Source organism: Castor canadensis, chromosome X (genome assembly GCF_047511655.1).
Source record: "Castor canadensis chromosome X, mCasCan1.hap1v2, whole genome shotgun sequence".
In the NCBI taxonomy this organism is placed as follows: domain Eukaryota; kingdom Metazoa; phylum Chordata; class Mammalia; order Rodentia; family Castoridae; genus Castor; species Castor canadensis.
The window spans coordinates 142,274,539-142,289,262 of record NC_133405.1 but is presented as its reverse complement, the minus strand read 5'-3'; the positions used below and the strand labels follow the sequence as shown (position 1 = coordinate 142,289,262).

The 14,724-nt window shown below is 36.2% G+C and overlaps 2 protein-coding genes across 3 annotated transcripts in view; both read left to right on the top strand.

The window, feature by feature from the left end:
• Nucleotides 1–14,724, top strand: part of LOC141410420 (ATP-dependent RNA helicase DDX3Y) — a 1,065,346-nt gene that overhangs the window by 546,945 nt on the left and 503,677 nt on the right. The gene's annotated exons all lie outside the window — the stretch shown is intronic.
• Nucleotides 11,815–14,341, top strand: LOC141419676 (serine protease 52-like). Its single transcript, XM_074062999.1, has 4 exons — nt 11,815–11,919; nt 12,261–12,508; nt 13,306–13,426; nt 13,944–14,341. The coding sequence occupies exons 1-3, from the start codon at nt 11,816–11,818 to the stop codon at nt 13,377–13,379; spliced, it is 426 nt and encodes a 141-aa protein (XP_073919100.1). The 5' UTR covers nt 11,815; the 3' UTR covers nt 13,380–13,426; nt 13,944–14,341.

The window sequence follows — 14,724 nt, the reverse complement described above, 5'->3', positions numbered from 1 at the left end:
ATGAGAGCTCCACTTTGCTTCTATACGTTTTGGGGATTGGTTTTTTACTGCTGCGGTGGTAAGTTATATGTAATTGGGAATTTTTTCATGACTTTACTAAGACTTTGTCTTAGTACTTGGTTTTTGTTTTCCATCCAACTTTAAAGTATGTTCCTTTTTTTCCCCTTGTCTTTGTCACTTAGCTAATTTCCTATTTTTATTTCATGATCCTATTTTATCTTATCCTACATTTTGTTCCCCCTTACTTTTACCTCTTCTCATTCTTCCTCCTATTTGCCTCTCATCAAACAAAAAAAAATATAGGTTGACATTTCTCATTAATCATTCAACAAGATTTTTTTTATGGTATGTTTACCTCTTCCCCATCTGACCCTTTATAGTACCTAATTCTCAAAAGCAGTGGTTAAACTCATTGACCCCAACGATTGCCCCATTGTCAGCAGCCAGCAACATCCCATGGCTAGTGTCCATGGATGAAACTTGCCAAGGCATTATTCTGAGTCGGTGGTGGATCCTGTCCACAGCTAGCTGTCTGACTAAATTGTGAGTATAGCTAAAACCATAAGAAAAAGAACCATACTATGTACACATTTTAGAACTGCTTTATTATTATCTACATTCACATTGAACTTTAATGCAGTAAAGGGTTTTTTGTCTTGTGTGAAATTACTGTAGGAATGTTTGATGGCTTAAAATTTAAACACTATTCAAGGTAAAAGTACAGTAATACAAAGTAGAAAGTTATTGGATTACACTGTTAAATAAGTAAGGACATTACACTGGCAAACAGTTATGTTTAAATGAGACCTTATTGATTTTTTTTACTTTAATATTACTGTATTATTCTTCACCTTTCTATTCCATTAGGAAGCACTTGCTCTCTGATATTTCAGGAGTCATTGACCAAGAAGGTATTTTACTTGGCCATAAAATCTGCCTGCATCCCAGTTTTAATCCACAAGATGGAAAAGATCCAGTCAAAGGAGGCATAGGAGTGGTCCTCCTGCAGTACCCTATTAGGAGGAAAGAAATTCCACTTTCTCACACTCATAATATCTTCTGGAAAAGCTGTTATAACTGCCTGTACAGACACTGCAGAGTATACCAATATCAGAGTAAGCCACAAAAATCATATTCTGCTGTATCATGTCGTTCATAAAATTGATATTTTTAAAAAAGCAAATTAGTGGAGAAATAAAACAAAGTTCATGAAAATCTTATAAACAATTGGGTCCATATTACTCCACTTTGCAAGCGCAAACACAGATAATATCAGTGCTTAAAATTAATGTCTACTCACTCTAAAGAAAACAGAAAAACAAGTATATGAGAAATACAAGTTGAAATAAATACATATGAAATAACAAGGAATGAAATGTCAAAGTACTTCACAAAATCCATGTAATGATTTAAAGATATACTCTATGAATCTTAGGAAGGTATGCTATAAAATGAGTACAAGACAGAATAACCCATATCTCACATCCTTCCATCTCTGCTCCTTCAGAACACAATAACTTTGGGACCAGTATCAGGAAGTTATCAGTTAAGCTTCTGGACCTCTCATTCTGCCACCATCAACATATCCACATGGCTAAACATAATAACTTATGTATCTGGAGTCAGCCCCAAGAAGATTGCTGGGTACTTACTGTAAGGGCAAAGTTACCATTGGGGTTGTTTATAGAAATACATGTAAAATTCTGTAAGGATTGATAGAGACATTTATACTAAGATAACAAAGCAGGAATATTTTCATTGAGAAAACACTGAGAAGTCGGGAACTTACAAAAATACCTTTAGAAACAATGAGAAAAATAAATTGGTGGTTAGCGTCTGGGATTGGGTTTTTAACTCTTTAGCAGGAAATCCATTGCCAGAGCCTTTGTCTGACAAAGTCATACCTTTTAGGTCCCAGACTGAATCTTCCTCAGTAAATCTATGGCCACTGATGGTATCTGATATAATCACACCACTATGGTTTCAGAGTGAACCTGTATCTAGAAATCTGTGGTCAGAATCTGTAACTGATACAATCACACCAACAAAGCTTCTTCTAGAATCTCCACCAGTAAGTGTAAGGACAGCGCCTTTATCAAATAGAATAAAACCACCTTGGTTCCAGGCTGAATTAAAAGGAGTACATCTATGGACAATACTTGTATCTGATACAGTAACAATACTGTGGACTCAGGCTGCATATCCAGGAAGAATTTCCTGGACAGAACTTATTGCTGATATATTCACAACATGGACTCAGTCTGAATTTCTAACAGTAAATCCCGGGATTCAATCTGTCTCTTCTGCATTCACACCGTGGCACCAGGCTGGGTCTCCAACAGTAAGACATTGGACACAACTAACATCTGATTCAGTTTTAGTGTGGAACCAATCTGCTGCATCTACACTAAATCACTGGACACAATCTAAAACTGATACATTTACAGAGTGGACAAATAGTCAATTCACAAACGTCAAGCATCCAACAGAAGCTGTATCTAATATATTGAATCAAGCTGAAATTGCAAAAACAAATTCCTGGACAAAACTTGAAGCTGATACTGTGTTACAGGTGGCTCAGGCTAATTCTGAAATCATCAATCCATGGATACAAGCCATAGATAATACAGTAACACCATTGGTTCAGGGTGTTTCTTTAGCAAAAAGTCCTTGGACACAGTTTGAATCTGATATAATCACAACGTGGACTCAGACCCTAATACCAGCTGTAAATCCATTGACGATGACTGTAACTGGTAGAGATACCCTGTGGAGCCTAGCTGAAATTATGTCAGTAAATTCTCAGGTACAATCTGCAACAGAAATATTCACACAATTGATTCAAAACCAAACTATTGCAGCAAGTGTCTTGACACACTCTATATTTAATCAAGTCATTCTTTTTAACAAGGCGGTTAGCCCAACAACAAATCACTGGACAAAGCCTGAAGCTAATACAATAGCAATGTGGACACTGGCTAAGTCTCAGAAACAAAAGGCCTGGACAGAAGTTAACTATGAAATAGTCTCATCATGGAATCCAGGCAAAGTCTCAGAAGTAAAGATTTGGACACTGCCAGAGGCTGGTATATTCAAGCATCAAGCTGCATCTAAAGCAGTAATTCCTATGATAGAGGATACAGCTAAAATTGTCAAACAGTGGACACAAGCTGAATTTCCAGCAGTAAATACTTGGGCAGAGTCAGTAGTTGATATAATTACAACATGGACACAGACAGAATCTTTAGCAACAAATCTTTACACATTTCTACTTGATAAAGGCACACTGAAGACACAGACTAAATCTCCATTAATAAATACTTTGAACCAAGAAGAAACTATAACTGTCAAATCCAAGATACAGACTGAATCTCCAAAAGTAAATATCCAATCAGAATTTAAGACTCCATTTATATCTCCTTGGGTTGAGTCTGAGCCTGGGGAAGGCACACCATGCATTCATGTGGAAGATCAATGGACAGGTCCTGTAACTGAAACAGTCAAATTGTGCAGACAAGTTATTTCTACAACATTTAATTCCTTCTTAAGAATGGGAAATATAGCAACTGCATGGTTTAAGGCTGAATCTCCACAAATAAACCCATGGAAGAGTGCTAAAGCATCAGAAGTCATACACAGGATACAGTCTGAATCTTCACCGGTAGAATCCTTGAAAGAAGCTCAAATATCTAAAGTCATACCCTGGACAAATGTTGAATATTCAACATTATCTGCCTGGATAGACAACAGAGATTTGAAAGTAATATCCTGGATAAAGACTGAATATCACCCAATAAATACCTGGTCAGAAGTTACATCTTCAAACACCATACCCTGGACCCAGGTTGAATTTCCACAAGTAGATCCCTTTCCAGTGTCCAAGGATTCAAAATTCATACCTCGGACCCAGGCTGAATCTCTACCAGAATATTCCTAGATAAGGGCAACAATTTCAAAAGAATCCTGGATCCAGAGGGAAGCCCCACAAGGAAACCCCTGGACAAAGGCCACATCTTCAGTAGCCATACACTGGACTCAGGATGACTCTGAATCAGTAGATCCATGGATACAACCGATACAGGTTACATATTCAACAGTAAATACCCGGGCACAGCCCTCATTTAATACTATCATATTACGGACCCATTCTGAATATCCAGCAGTAACCTGGATAAAGTCTATATCTGAAACACTTGCACCATTGATACAGGATGAATTTCAAATATTAGACCCTTGGGTACAATCTGTATCTGAAAAAGTGATGTCCTGGACTCAGGCTACACCTACATCAGAAGAACTTTGGAAAGAAGTTGTATTTCCTACAATTGCCCCATGGGAACAGAGTGTGTCTCCATCAGTAATTACCTCCACACAATCTGCATTTGAAGTAACCACCTCATGGACCATGGCTAAATTTCCAGCAGTAATTAACTGGATGCAGGCAGGTCCTGATGCACTCATGTCATGGACCCAGAATGAATCTCTAGAAATCAAGACATGGGTAGAGGACACAATTTCCACAATTGAACAGAGAACCAAAGCTGAATATTCATCTTTAAATCTAGAGACACAGATTATAACTTTCAAAATCACAGTGGGGATATTAAATGAATCGACATCAACGAAATCAGGGTCAAAGGCTATAGCTTCCAAAATCACAACAGGCATCCAGGCTGAGATTTTAGCAGTCAAAACCTGGGCAGAACCTGCAGCTTCAATAGCCACAACTTTTAAACAGACTGCCTCTTCCACTGTAAACTTTTATGTACAGATTGGAACTGACAAAGGCACAATTTCAACAATTCTTGAAACTGAAGCCAAGAAATCTTGGCTATTGCCAGAAGTTAACACATTCAGAACGTCAGTGCAACATCAGACAGATAATACCAAACTCTTGGTTCAATCTGAAAATCAAGCATCTCTTCTGTGGACACATTCTGAAGTTGAAAACAGTAGTCCATGGACCTTACCTGAATTTGGAACAATCTTATCCTGGATAGTACCTGTGCATGCAGCAGCCATATCTTTGCTGCAGCCTGGCTCTTATATTAGCAAAGCTTCATTTAAAATTCGGGCAGAAAAACCATGGATTCAAACAACCTTTCAAACACTCAGTACGTTCACATCATTTAGTGACAAAGTACAGCTCCAGGCCACACATAAAATTGCTAGTCATGTCATGGATCCAGTTCAAAATAGGTACATTAGACTACTGGACCCAGTCAGAATATACAGTAAAATTGTGGACTATTTTTGAAACTGGTACAATAAGACCATGGAGCCAAAGTGAAACAAACACAGTCAAGCCCTGGACCCAACCTAAAACTAGTACAATCAGAGCATTGACACAGGCTGAATCTCAACAAGTTAGGTACTTGTCTTTGCCAGTACCTGAAACAGTGACACTATTGTCACAAGCTGAAATGGAAGCAGCAAAACACTTGACCATGTCTGATACGAATACTGTTGCACCATGGTCCCTAACTCAGAATGATACAATAAAGCAAATGACTCAAATTGAATCTAAAAATGTTCTTTCTTGGTTTCAGCCAGAAAGGACAATAGCCCATCCCTGGATCCACCTTGAAACTAATGTAGTCAGACCTGGATACAATTCTGAAGGCAATGCTGTCCAAACAAGAATCACTACTGAAACCAATACAGTCAGATTCTGGACCTGTTCTGAAATAAAACTTTGGACCCAGTCTGAATCTCAAGCAGTAAGTATGTGGCCTGAAGATAGCAGAGCCACACTTTGGTCTCTAACTCAGAATGATACAATTACATCTTGGTTCCAATTAGAATCTCAAAGGATACTTTCTTGGGCCCAGTTTGAAGGTGGTATAACCAACCCTTGGACTCAGCAGGAAACTGCTACAACTAAACTATGGACCCAATTTGGAACTTTAAAAATTCTTTCCTGGACCCCACCTGATACAATAATATACTGGTTCCATACTCAAATAGATTCAATCACACCCATGAGCCAGCCTCAAACTCAAAAATTCCAAAGTTGGATGCAGACTATAACTCAAGTACGAAAAATTTCACCTGTGACTGAAGTTGATACAGTAATACCTTGGTTACAGTTTCAAAGTAACACAGTTAGATCCTGGATTCAACTTTATTCCCAAACAGTGAGTCTTGGGACCCATACTGAAGTTGGTATAATTGGGCACTGGACTCAGAAAAGAATTGCTACAGATAACCTTGGGACCAACTCTGAAACTCAAGCAACCAGACCCTGGGACAAGCAGGAAGCTAACACAGTCAGAACTAGGTTCTACTTTCAAGGAAAAACTGTCAGACTGCAGACTTATTCAGAATTCGGTACGTTCAGTACTTTCATCCGATCTGAAATTGGCACAATTCATCATGATTCTTTTATGATCCAGTCAAAAACCCAAGAAGTCAGACCCTGGACCCAGTCTGAAATTGTTATGACTAGATACTGGGTTTTGTCTCAAGTAGTTAAACCACAGACAATGCTAAAAGGAGGAGCATTTACACCCTGGATCCAGTCTGAAACTCAACCAGCCACACCATGGACCAAGCCTCAAGTTAATATAACATTCTTTTCTATTCCTGTATCTGATAAATTCAGAACCTGGATCCAACCTAAAACAAAACTACTGCATTACAAAGCTGACATAATTGTATCACTGATTTCTCCTGAGACTGGAACAACTGGAAAAACTCTGCTAATTGATCATTTGGATAACAAGTCTAAGCTTGTCACATTTTTACCTGTTGAGACTATTTCTACCGCACATCAGTATTTTATAACTTTGTCAACAGAGATAAGTACCATAGAAAGAAAAATTAAAAGCAGTTATCTCCAGCCAAGCCAGCTCACAAGCATTTTCCTTCTTACCCTGTCAAGCAAGTGGTTTCCTAGTATAATTGGTCACAAGAACTTTGGCAGCATATTAGAAATTATTGACACAAAAGGAAGCCTTGATGTCCTTTCTGTCTCTCTTAGTTATCTTTCCCCAAGCTTTTCCTTCCCTGTTTCTTGTTCTCTTACATATCCATGTACATTGTTCCCTTCCTGTTTAGTCTTTTCTTCTTGTCCTTATCTTTCACACTGTGTTTTCCCATCTTGCTTCAACTTTTCTTCTCTGGCCTTCTCTCCTGTGCTTTTGCCCTCAACCTCTTCTGATAATCAGCTCCAGGAACTGTCTTTCTCAAAGTTTATTGAAGATACTATTTTTTCTCACACTTTCTCATCCCTGCATGCTCCTCCAGCAATAAGTTTAACAAAAGAGTTTCCCCTGATGCCTGGATCTCTATCTGGACCCAACTATAAGTATCAGTCTGGACAACAGCCTCTCAATGTTTCCCTGGCTGAGTGTCGCCTAGATATGATTTGGAAAGACAATCTCCAGGCTCTCTGGCTCTTCAAGACAGCTGCTGTTTCTCACGAGACCACAGGCAAGTTAAATATAGTCATCTGTTTGACTTACTACCTTAGATAAAGAGTCTTTTTGAAGCCAGCAACCAAAATTTCTGAGTAGATCACAAAAGGTTTTCATAGATTTTTGTAGGATTAAATTGAAGATATTTTTCTGAACCAATAGTTAAGAGATCTCTAAATATTGAGAGATTAATACCTTATTTTTCCAGTAAGGGCTTATGAGTTAAGTTTTATAAGTACCACTCCTTTCAGAGCATAATATTACAAAAAATATCTGATTGCTTAAATAGATTCTATTATTCTACTTGAGGAACGAACAGAACAAGTCAAATTATCTTTATCAGGAGAAGTATACAGATATGCTCTGTTACTATACCTAAGTTTATTGTGAATTAGGAAAATAATCCCAAGCATTTCCTCAAAGTTCAGGACATCAAATTTTCAAACTCGTTCCTAAAATAGAAAGTCAGGAAATTCAATGAAGAGGATAATAATACTAACTTTACTCTGTTATACATGTGGATTCATTCTAGAGTGCGGATTACGCCCTGGCCTTGTCTCCCGTTGTCCCAATTGCTGGGAGGCAGAAACAGGTGAATTTCCCTGGATGGTTTCTCTGCATCTCTCTTTCTCCCATTTTTGTGCTGGCTCTATTTTGAATGAACAGTGGATTCTTACCTTAGCAAGATGTGCCAATTTCATGTAAGTCTGGGTAAGCCATCTCAAGGTTAATGTATCATAATAAAGTGATGAAAAATTTATGATTTTTTAATGGATACATTTCTTTGAACAAACTAGATGTTCTTTATTTATATAATCAAATTTGATGAGTCTCCTTTTCTATAGAAATGATTGAATTGTTTTCTTAACAACCATTTCCTATTTTATTCTTTTTTCCTCATATACCACTAAAATTTATGTTAATATGTTTCTTGGGGTTAATTTTAGTACCCAAATAAAAAACATTGTGAATTGTAAAATTATGTCTTGCTTTTATATAATTTCACCTATCTAGAAGATGGCAAGCATGCTATTCCTTTAAAGCATGCTATAACCTTAAATTATAACCTATACTTACACATATTACTTTTTGATTTTATAAAGAGGCAAAAGCAACATGGATTCAGTAGAAATCATACTTTATATTTTGAACTTTGAATATTTAGTATGTATTATGATATTCTGTTATGATACTAGTCAGTAGTAGTGAGTGGTAGCTCCCAGTAGGCCATGCAATCACATAGTCATTATGACAAGCATCTGTGTTACCCACTGTGTTGCTAAGCTATGCATGTTAACAACCACTGCTGTTAATTAAGTTTGGTGTATGACAGTATTTTCAACTTACAATGTTTTCAACTTAAGATTGGTTTATCAGAATGTAACCTCATAACCAGTGGATAGGCATTTTATTAGAGTTTCTGTTTAGCTTTTTATAACTCCAGATATGCTGTCCTAAAAATTCAATTTATCAATCTATATTTTGATACTATTTAGCTCAAAAGATTTCTGGCAAACATTTTATTTTCTTATTTTAACGTACTGAAGTAGAACTATTAATATAGATAAGAGAAACAGGGCTCATGTAGAAAAAGTGGTCGAACTCTCACATGTTCTGTGAGATATTTCAGTTCCTAATTTTCAAAATTCTTATGAGTAAGTATTAAGCACTTTAAATATTAGGGAGTACAATAGTGTAGGTTAATACTTTTTAATAAGGATACTGACAAAGTAATTTACTTCTCATTTCTTTTTTTGATGGTATTGGGATTTGAACACAAGGCCTCATTCTTGCTAGGCAGGTACTCTACCACTTGAGCTACACTCCACCAATACTTTACTTCTCATTTCTGAAGATGTTCATGCCTACTGAGCCTAAGGATGACCTAATATCATTAATAATGTCCTAGTGTTAAATACATGTGCTGACTGAATAGGGAATAGGAATAGTATTTTGGTGCTTACATGGACCCTATCTGATTCATATGATCTAAGGGTTTTTTTTTCACATTGAAATTTAGAAATAATAATATTTCTAATGAATTTTCCTTCCAGAAAAAGCTCAGAAGCTCTGGCCTTGGTCCAAGTGGGTCTTATTGATCTACAGGATCCTACCCAAGCTCAGACTGTTGGTATTGATCGTGCCCTGCCCTTCTTAGGACCCAAAGGACCTCTTGGACCTGGGCTAATCTTTCTGAAGCAGCCACTACATTTTCAACCCCTGGTTCTTCCTATTTGTCTGGAGGAAAGTTTGGAGCAAGAGAAGAATATACAACTGTATGACTGCTGGTTACCCAGCTGGTCCCTCATGAGAGGTGAATAATGAAAAAGGCACTGGATTAGAATGGAATGATATGTTTGGAAAAATAGTAATATCCTTTCTTGAGTAACTGAGCATTTATTATATTTCTCTAATCTAGTCTAAAGCAAATCAACAAAATTCACAAACATTTCTTCTCTGTTTTCCATCAGGAAGTCCTGGAATTTTGCAAAAAAGGCACCTAAACATCCTGCAAGCCAGCACTTGTGCCCAGTTTTGGCCCAAGCTGAATGAATTTACTTTCTGTGTGGAGGCCAAGAAAGCTATGGGGGAGGCTGGCTGTAAGGTGACAATTAAAGGGAATGTGAAAGTCAGAAATAAAAAGGATTATCCTTCAACACCAAGATACCTCCTACCATCCTTCAGATAATCAATTGATACTCTGTTCTGTTCCCTCTTTCTTACAGGGTGACTTGGGGGCACCTTTGGTGTGCCATATACAACAAAAGGATACATGGGTACAGGTGGGAATCTTGAGTCACTTTGATGAACATTGCACAAAGCCCTATGTCTTCAGCCAAGTGAGCCCTTTCATTTTCTGGATCCAGGGAGTTACATGGCTCAGCCATGCACCATGGTCCCAACAAGGACCCATAACTACCTCTGCTTCCATCTCCCTTTCAGTCTCTCCTGCTAGGAATGCTTCAGTTTTAACCTCTACAACTGCTTCTATTCGACCACACTTCATTTCTCTGCCACAACCTCAGAGTAAGGCCCAATAAAATTATAGTAAGAGAAGTATAAGAAGGAAATTAACAAGGGATTGGAAATACAAAAGAGTGAAAGGAGAAGAGAAAACTCTTTTCTTGAGAAATGAGAAATGCATATTTTTAAAATTTATGAAATCTTTGGAGTGATTTATTTATTGGTCTAAAAAGGACCGTCATAGTTAACAATACTGTTTAACTTTCATAATGTTATAGAATATAGATGCCAGTGGTTATTAATATAATTATCTTGATTGATTACTCTGACATGTAGAATATTGCAATAACTTATCAACTTCTCGGGAGCAAAAAAGAGTAGGGCTAACAATGATACTCAAAAACTTATTCTTCTAACAGAGAGTACTCTTCTACTACTATATAGCACCTTGCATATGTGTTACAATAATTTTTATTAAAGACGTTTTGTTTTGTTGTCAGTGATAAATAATGATTTGTAGGCTCTTGTGTGCATTTATTTTACATTAGGGTTATTATCTTTCTTCTTCCCTTGACTATTCTGAAACCTATCACAATATCATCAATGACTATTTCTCATTGTTTACTTGATCTTACTGCCTTTGAAAAATATTTCAGTCCCAGAGTCTGTGTTTTAATCTGCTTAATAAGTATTTACTAGCTATCTCAAGTTGCCATATTATAGTGAATAATGATTTTTAAGCATAAGTGAGGCCATATCATTTCTTTGGTGATATTCTTCAAATCCTTTCTCACACAGATGAAGAAGTCTACAATCAGGATCTTATTTATGATTTTACCTTCATCTTTATCACTTTATTCTTTTTATAGTCAGATTGTTTTCATAAATTTTCTTTTTATCTAGGATTCATTAATCGTACAAGAGGATTTCAAGTGAAAATTCCATATATGCATACATTATATTTTGGTCAAGTTCTCTGTGCCCCCTTCTACTGCATATGAGTGAAAATGTGATACTTGGCTTTTTGAGCAGGGCTTATTTCACTAAATGTGATGAGCCCTAGTTCTACCCATTCCTACAAATAGCATAATTTCATTCTTTTCTATGGAGCAGCAATCTTTCATTGCATATGTATTCCCACTCGTTGACTAGAGACAATTTAAAATTGCTCTATAAATAAACGATGGGTATAGAAAGATAAGAGGAACTTTTTTTCAGGGAAATATCATAGCTGCAAAAGATACAGAAGCTCATGTTTCTAAGTCAAATTTTGAAATGTCAATGTGTTTTAAATGGATTGAAACATTTAAAATTAGAAAGCTATAACATTCTATGAAATTTATTCTTACTGGCTTTTTTTGCTTCTTTTTTTTCATTTGTTGGTTGGTTGTTTTTGCTCAGCTTCAGCAGACCGTATTTCTCTGCAATATACTATGCCTTGGCAGGTTATGATCATCAGTTGTGGCAGTCAAATCTGCAGTGGCTCCATAATTAGCAGCTCTTGGGTTCTCACTGCTGCCCATTGTGTCAGGAACATGTAAGTTTATGTCCTGCTTCTTCAAATACTATATAATCCATTACCACCAAGTCAGTTTGTTTAAGCCTTCTTTGGGCAAATTTTGCTTTCTTTGTCCCCAAATCACCTCTTAGGTCCATTACTTATTTGTTTCAGGCAAACATTGAGTTGATTTAACATGTACCTCTATTAGTATTTTCTTCCGAAATCCTATTTCCCAAGTACTAACTTCTTGGTATCTTGATTTCTGTGGAGGTGAAATGCAAGGCTCATGTACCATATCTTAAAAAGACAAATGTGGTTTTTAAGAGTACAGGTTCTGTAGTGAATCCATTTTAAGTAATTTCTATGTATCCACATAGGAATCCAGAAGACACTATAGCGATACTGGGCCTTAGGCATCCTGGGGCACCTCTGAGAGTTGTTAAAGTAACTACGATCCTACTTCACGAGAGATTCTGGTTGGTGAGTGGAGCAGCAAGAAATGATCTGGCTTTGGTACTCCTTCAAGAGGGCCAAAATTCCATTCAGATGTTAGCACCATTGGGGCACTTGAAGAATCTAAATAGCTCAGAATGTTGGCTTTCTGGGCCAAGAATTCTTAAACCAGGTTAGTGATTGTTTTGCTCATTAGGAGAGTAGCTTTAAAAAAATAAGGATTATACTTTTAACTTAAAGTTTAATAAGTCTTACAACAATTGTGCATATACCTAATTTTAGGAACTTAACTCAGATTAGAACCCTATTTGTACATGTATTTTTATTTCATTCAATGATTGTTTTGATGATGACTCAATAGGATTTTAAGGATATCGTAAGAGGAAGTTTATATGAACATTCAAATGTTGTAAATAAAACAGGGATGATTAGGTTCCAAACTCTTCTAACTTTGGAAAAAAGTTCTGTTTTGTTTTGGCATGTTTAGGAAATTGAATATTCACTTGAATTGGAATTTGGAGGGCTTTTTTGGGGGGGTGGTTGCTATATTAGGTTGAACTCAGGGCATTCACTGTGAGCCACTCCACCAGCCCTATTTTTATAAAGGGTTTTTTGAGATAGGGTCTTGTGAACTATGTACTTGGGCTGGGTTTGAACCACAATCCTGATCTCTGCCTCCTGAGTAGCTAGGATTACAGACGTGAGCTATCAACACCCAGCTGATTTATAAATCAAAATATACAACTTAATTTTCAGGAAATGAAATTTAAAAGTAATTATATTTGCTAAAATGACTCAAAAGAAATGTAAAATGAATGGAATGATTTGAAGGTAAGAAGCTAATGGTAGTGATAAGAAAATCAACAGAACTTCTTAGCATAATAACTTAGAGGTACATGTTTAAATCATCTTCTTAGCTGCTTCACTGTAACCTATATATTTAACTATTTGTATATTCTATTTTCCTAGGAGAGACAGATGAGAACCCAGAAATATTACAGATGCAGGTTATGGGAGCTTCAAGCTGTGCCTACCTCTACTGAGTAATGTTTGCTTCATTACTCAGGCCAAAGGCTATGACACAAATATGGTGAGCAGATGAGGTTTATTTTCTTTCCTTTTTTTTCAGAATCATGAAACTATAGCTTGTCCTTCTATAAAAATTTATCTTTGAATGATAAATGTAAGAAAGTGAACACTTACTCAGTAAGAGTGAACACATGTTAAATAAATTGTAGAACTTCTAAATATGCTAATAATCTATATTATATCTGACACGTGCTCTTTATAATATATTCACATAAAACAACTGTTGGACATTTTTGTTATACTACACACAAGTTAGACATTTTATATATTTTTTCTTATAATTACATTACCCTTTATCTTAAGGTTCACTAAGTCCAACATTTTCTATTTTCTCAATTGTACAAGAGAACTGTATAGTTTAAATATCAAATATCTTATTTGTCATAATGATTTAGAACATATTTGGGATAAGAACAATATACTTAATCATCTATATTACATCTATAAATCATAAAATCTAAGATTAAATAATAAACTAGGTTAATTAATTAAATCTGTCTCTACATTTGACTTTACAGGAGCCAGTGAGTCCAGGCAGTGCTGTTATGTGCAGACCAATATCTGGCAATGGCAAATGGAGACAGATAGGCTTCACCAGTCTCAAATCTCTAGCTACCATAGTGAGCCCACACTTCTCCTGGATTTTATCCACTTTAGCAAAGGCAGGCCATCCCCTAAACCAGGACCTTATGCCTTGGATAGAAAAACCTAAGTCCTCTGGTTTCCTTAAATATCCATCCACACTGCTACTTTCCTCAGCAATTATTATTGAAGCACAGATGTTTTTGTAGCCTGGTGACTAGAACAGGTAGTATACATCTGTTCATACTATGATAGCCAAGATACCTGAGGAATAAAGAGAAAATATTGATTTATGCCCTATAAGCTATTCCTACATATTTCTTTTCATCTTTCCCTGCATAATAAACAACTTATGCTTACTGCCTGAGTTAATGACTGTTCTTTGATTAACTATATTCATTTCAAATAAATCAAAGTTGTTATTTAACAAGTAAATGACTCCAGGTATGGGTTACCAGAAAATAAAGTTTTTACAAAGATAGGGAAATCAAACCTCAAAAAGACATTTGTAAATCTCCTAATCTACAAATTTATAATTTACAACTATTAACATACCTGATCTATTTTAAACCATCTGCATTTTCTTTTAAGACACAAAACAGTGATTATCCCTTTAGCAATTTATAAGGACTTGATTTGGAAAACATATAATGTTTTATCCCAACAAAATAGCACCTTTAATGAATAAACATAATTAGTTTGCATACTGTTAATAAA

What these genes read in the sequence shown, in the direction of transcription:
- LOC141419676 (XM_074062999.1), top strand. Translation starts at nt 11,816, where the DNA reads ATGCCTTGGCAGGTTATGATCATCAGTTGTGGCAGTCAAATCTGCAGT. An exon ending in GCCCATTGTGTCAGGAACAT is followed by an intron (nt 11,920 to 12,260) that starts GTAAGTTTATGT and finishes GTATCCACATAG; the next exon opens with GAATCCAGAAGACACTATAG. An exon ending in GCCAAGAATTCTTAAACCAG is followed by an intron (nt 12,509 to 13,305) that starts GTTAGTGATTGT and finishes CTATTTTCCTAG; the next exon opens with GAGAGACAGATGAGAACCCA.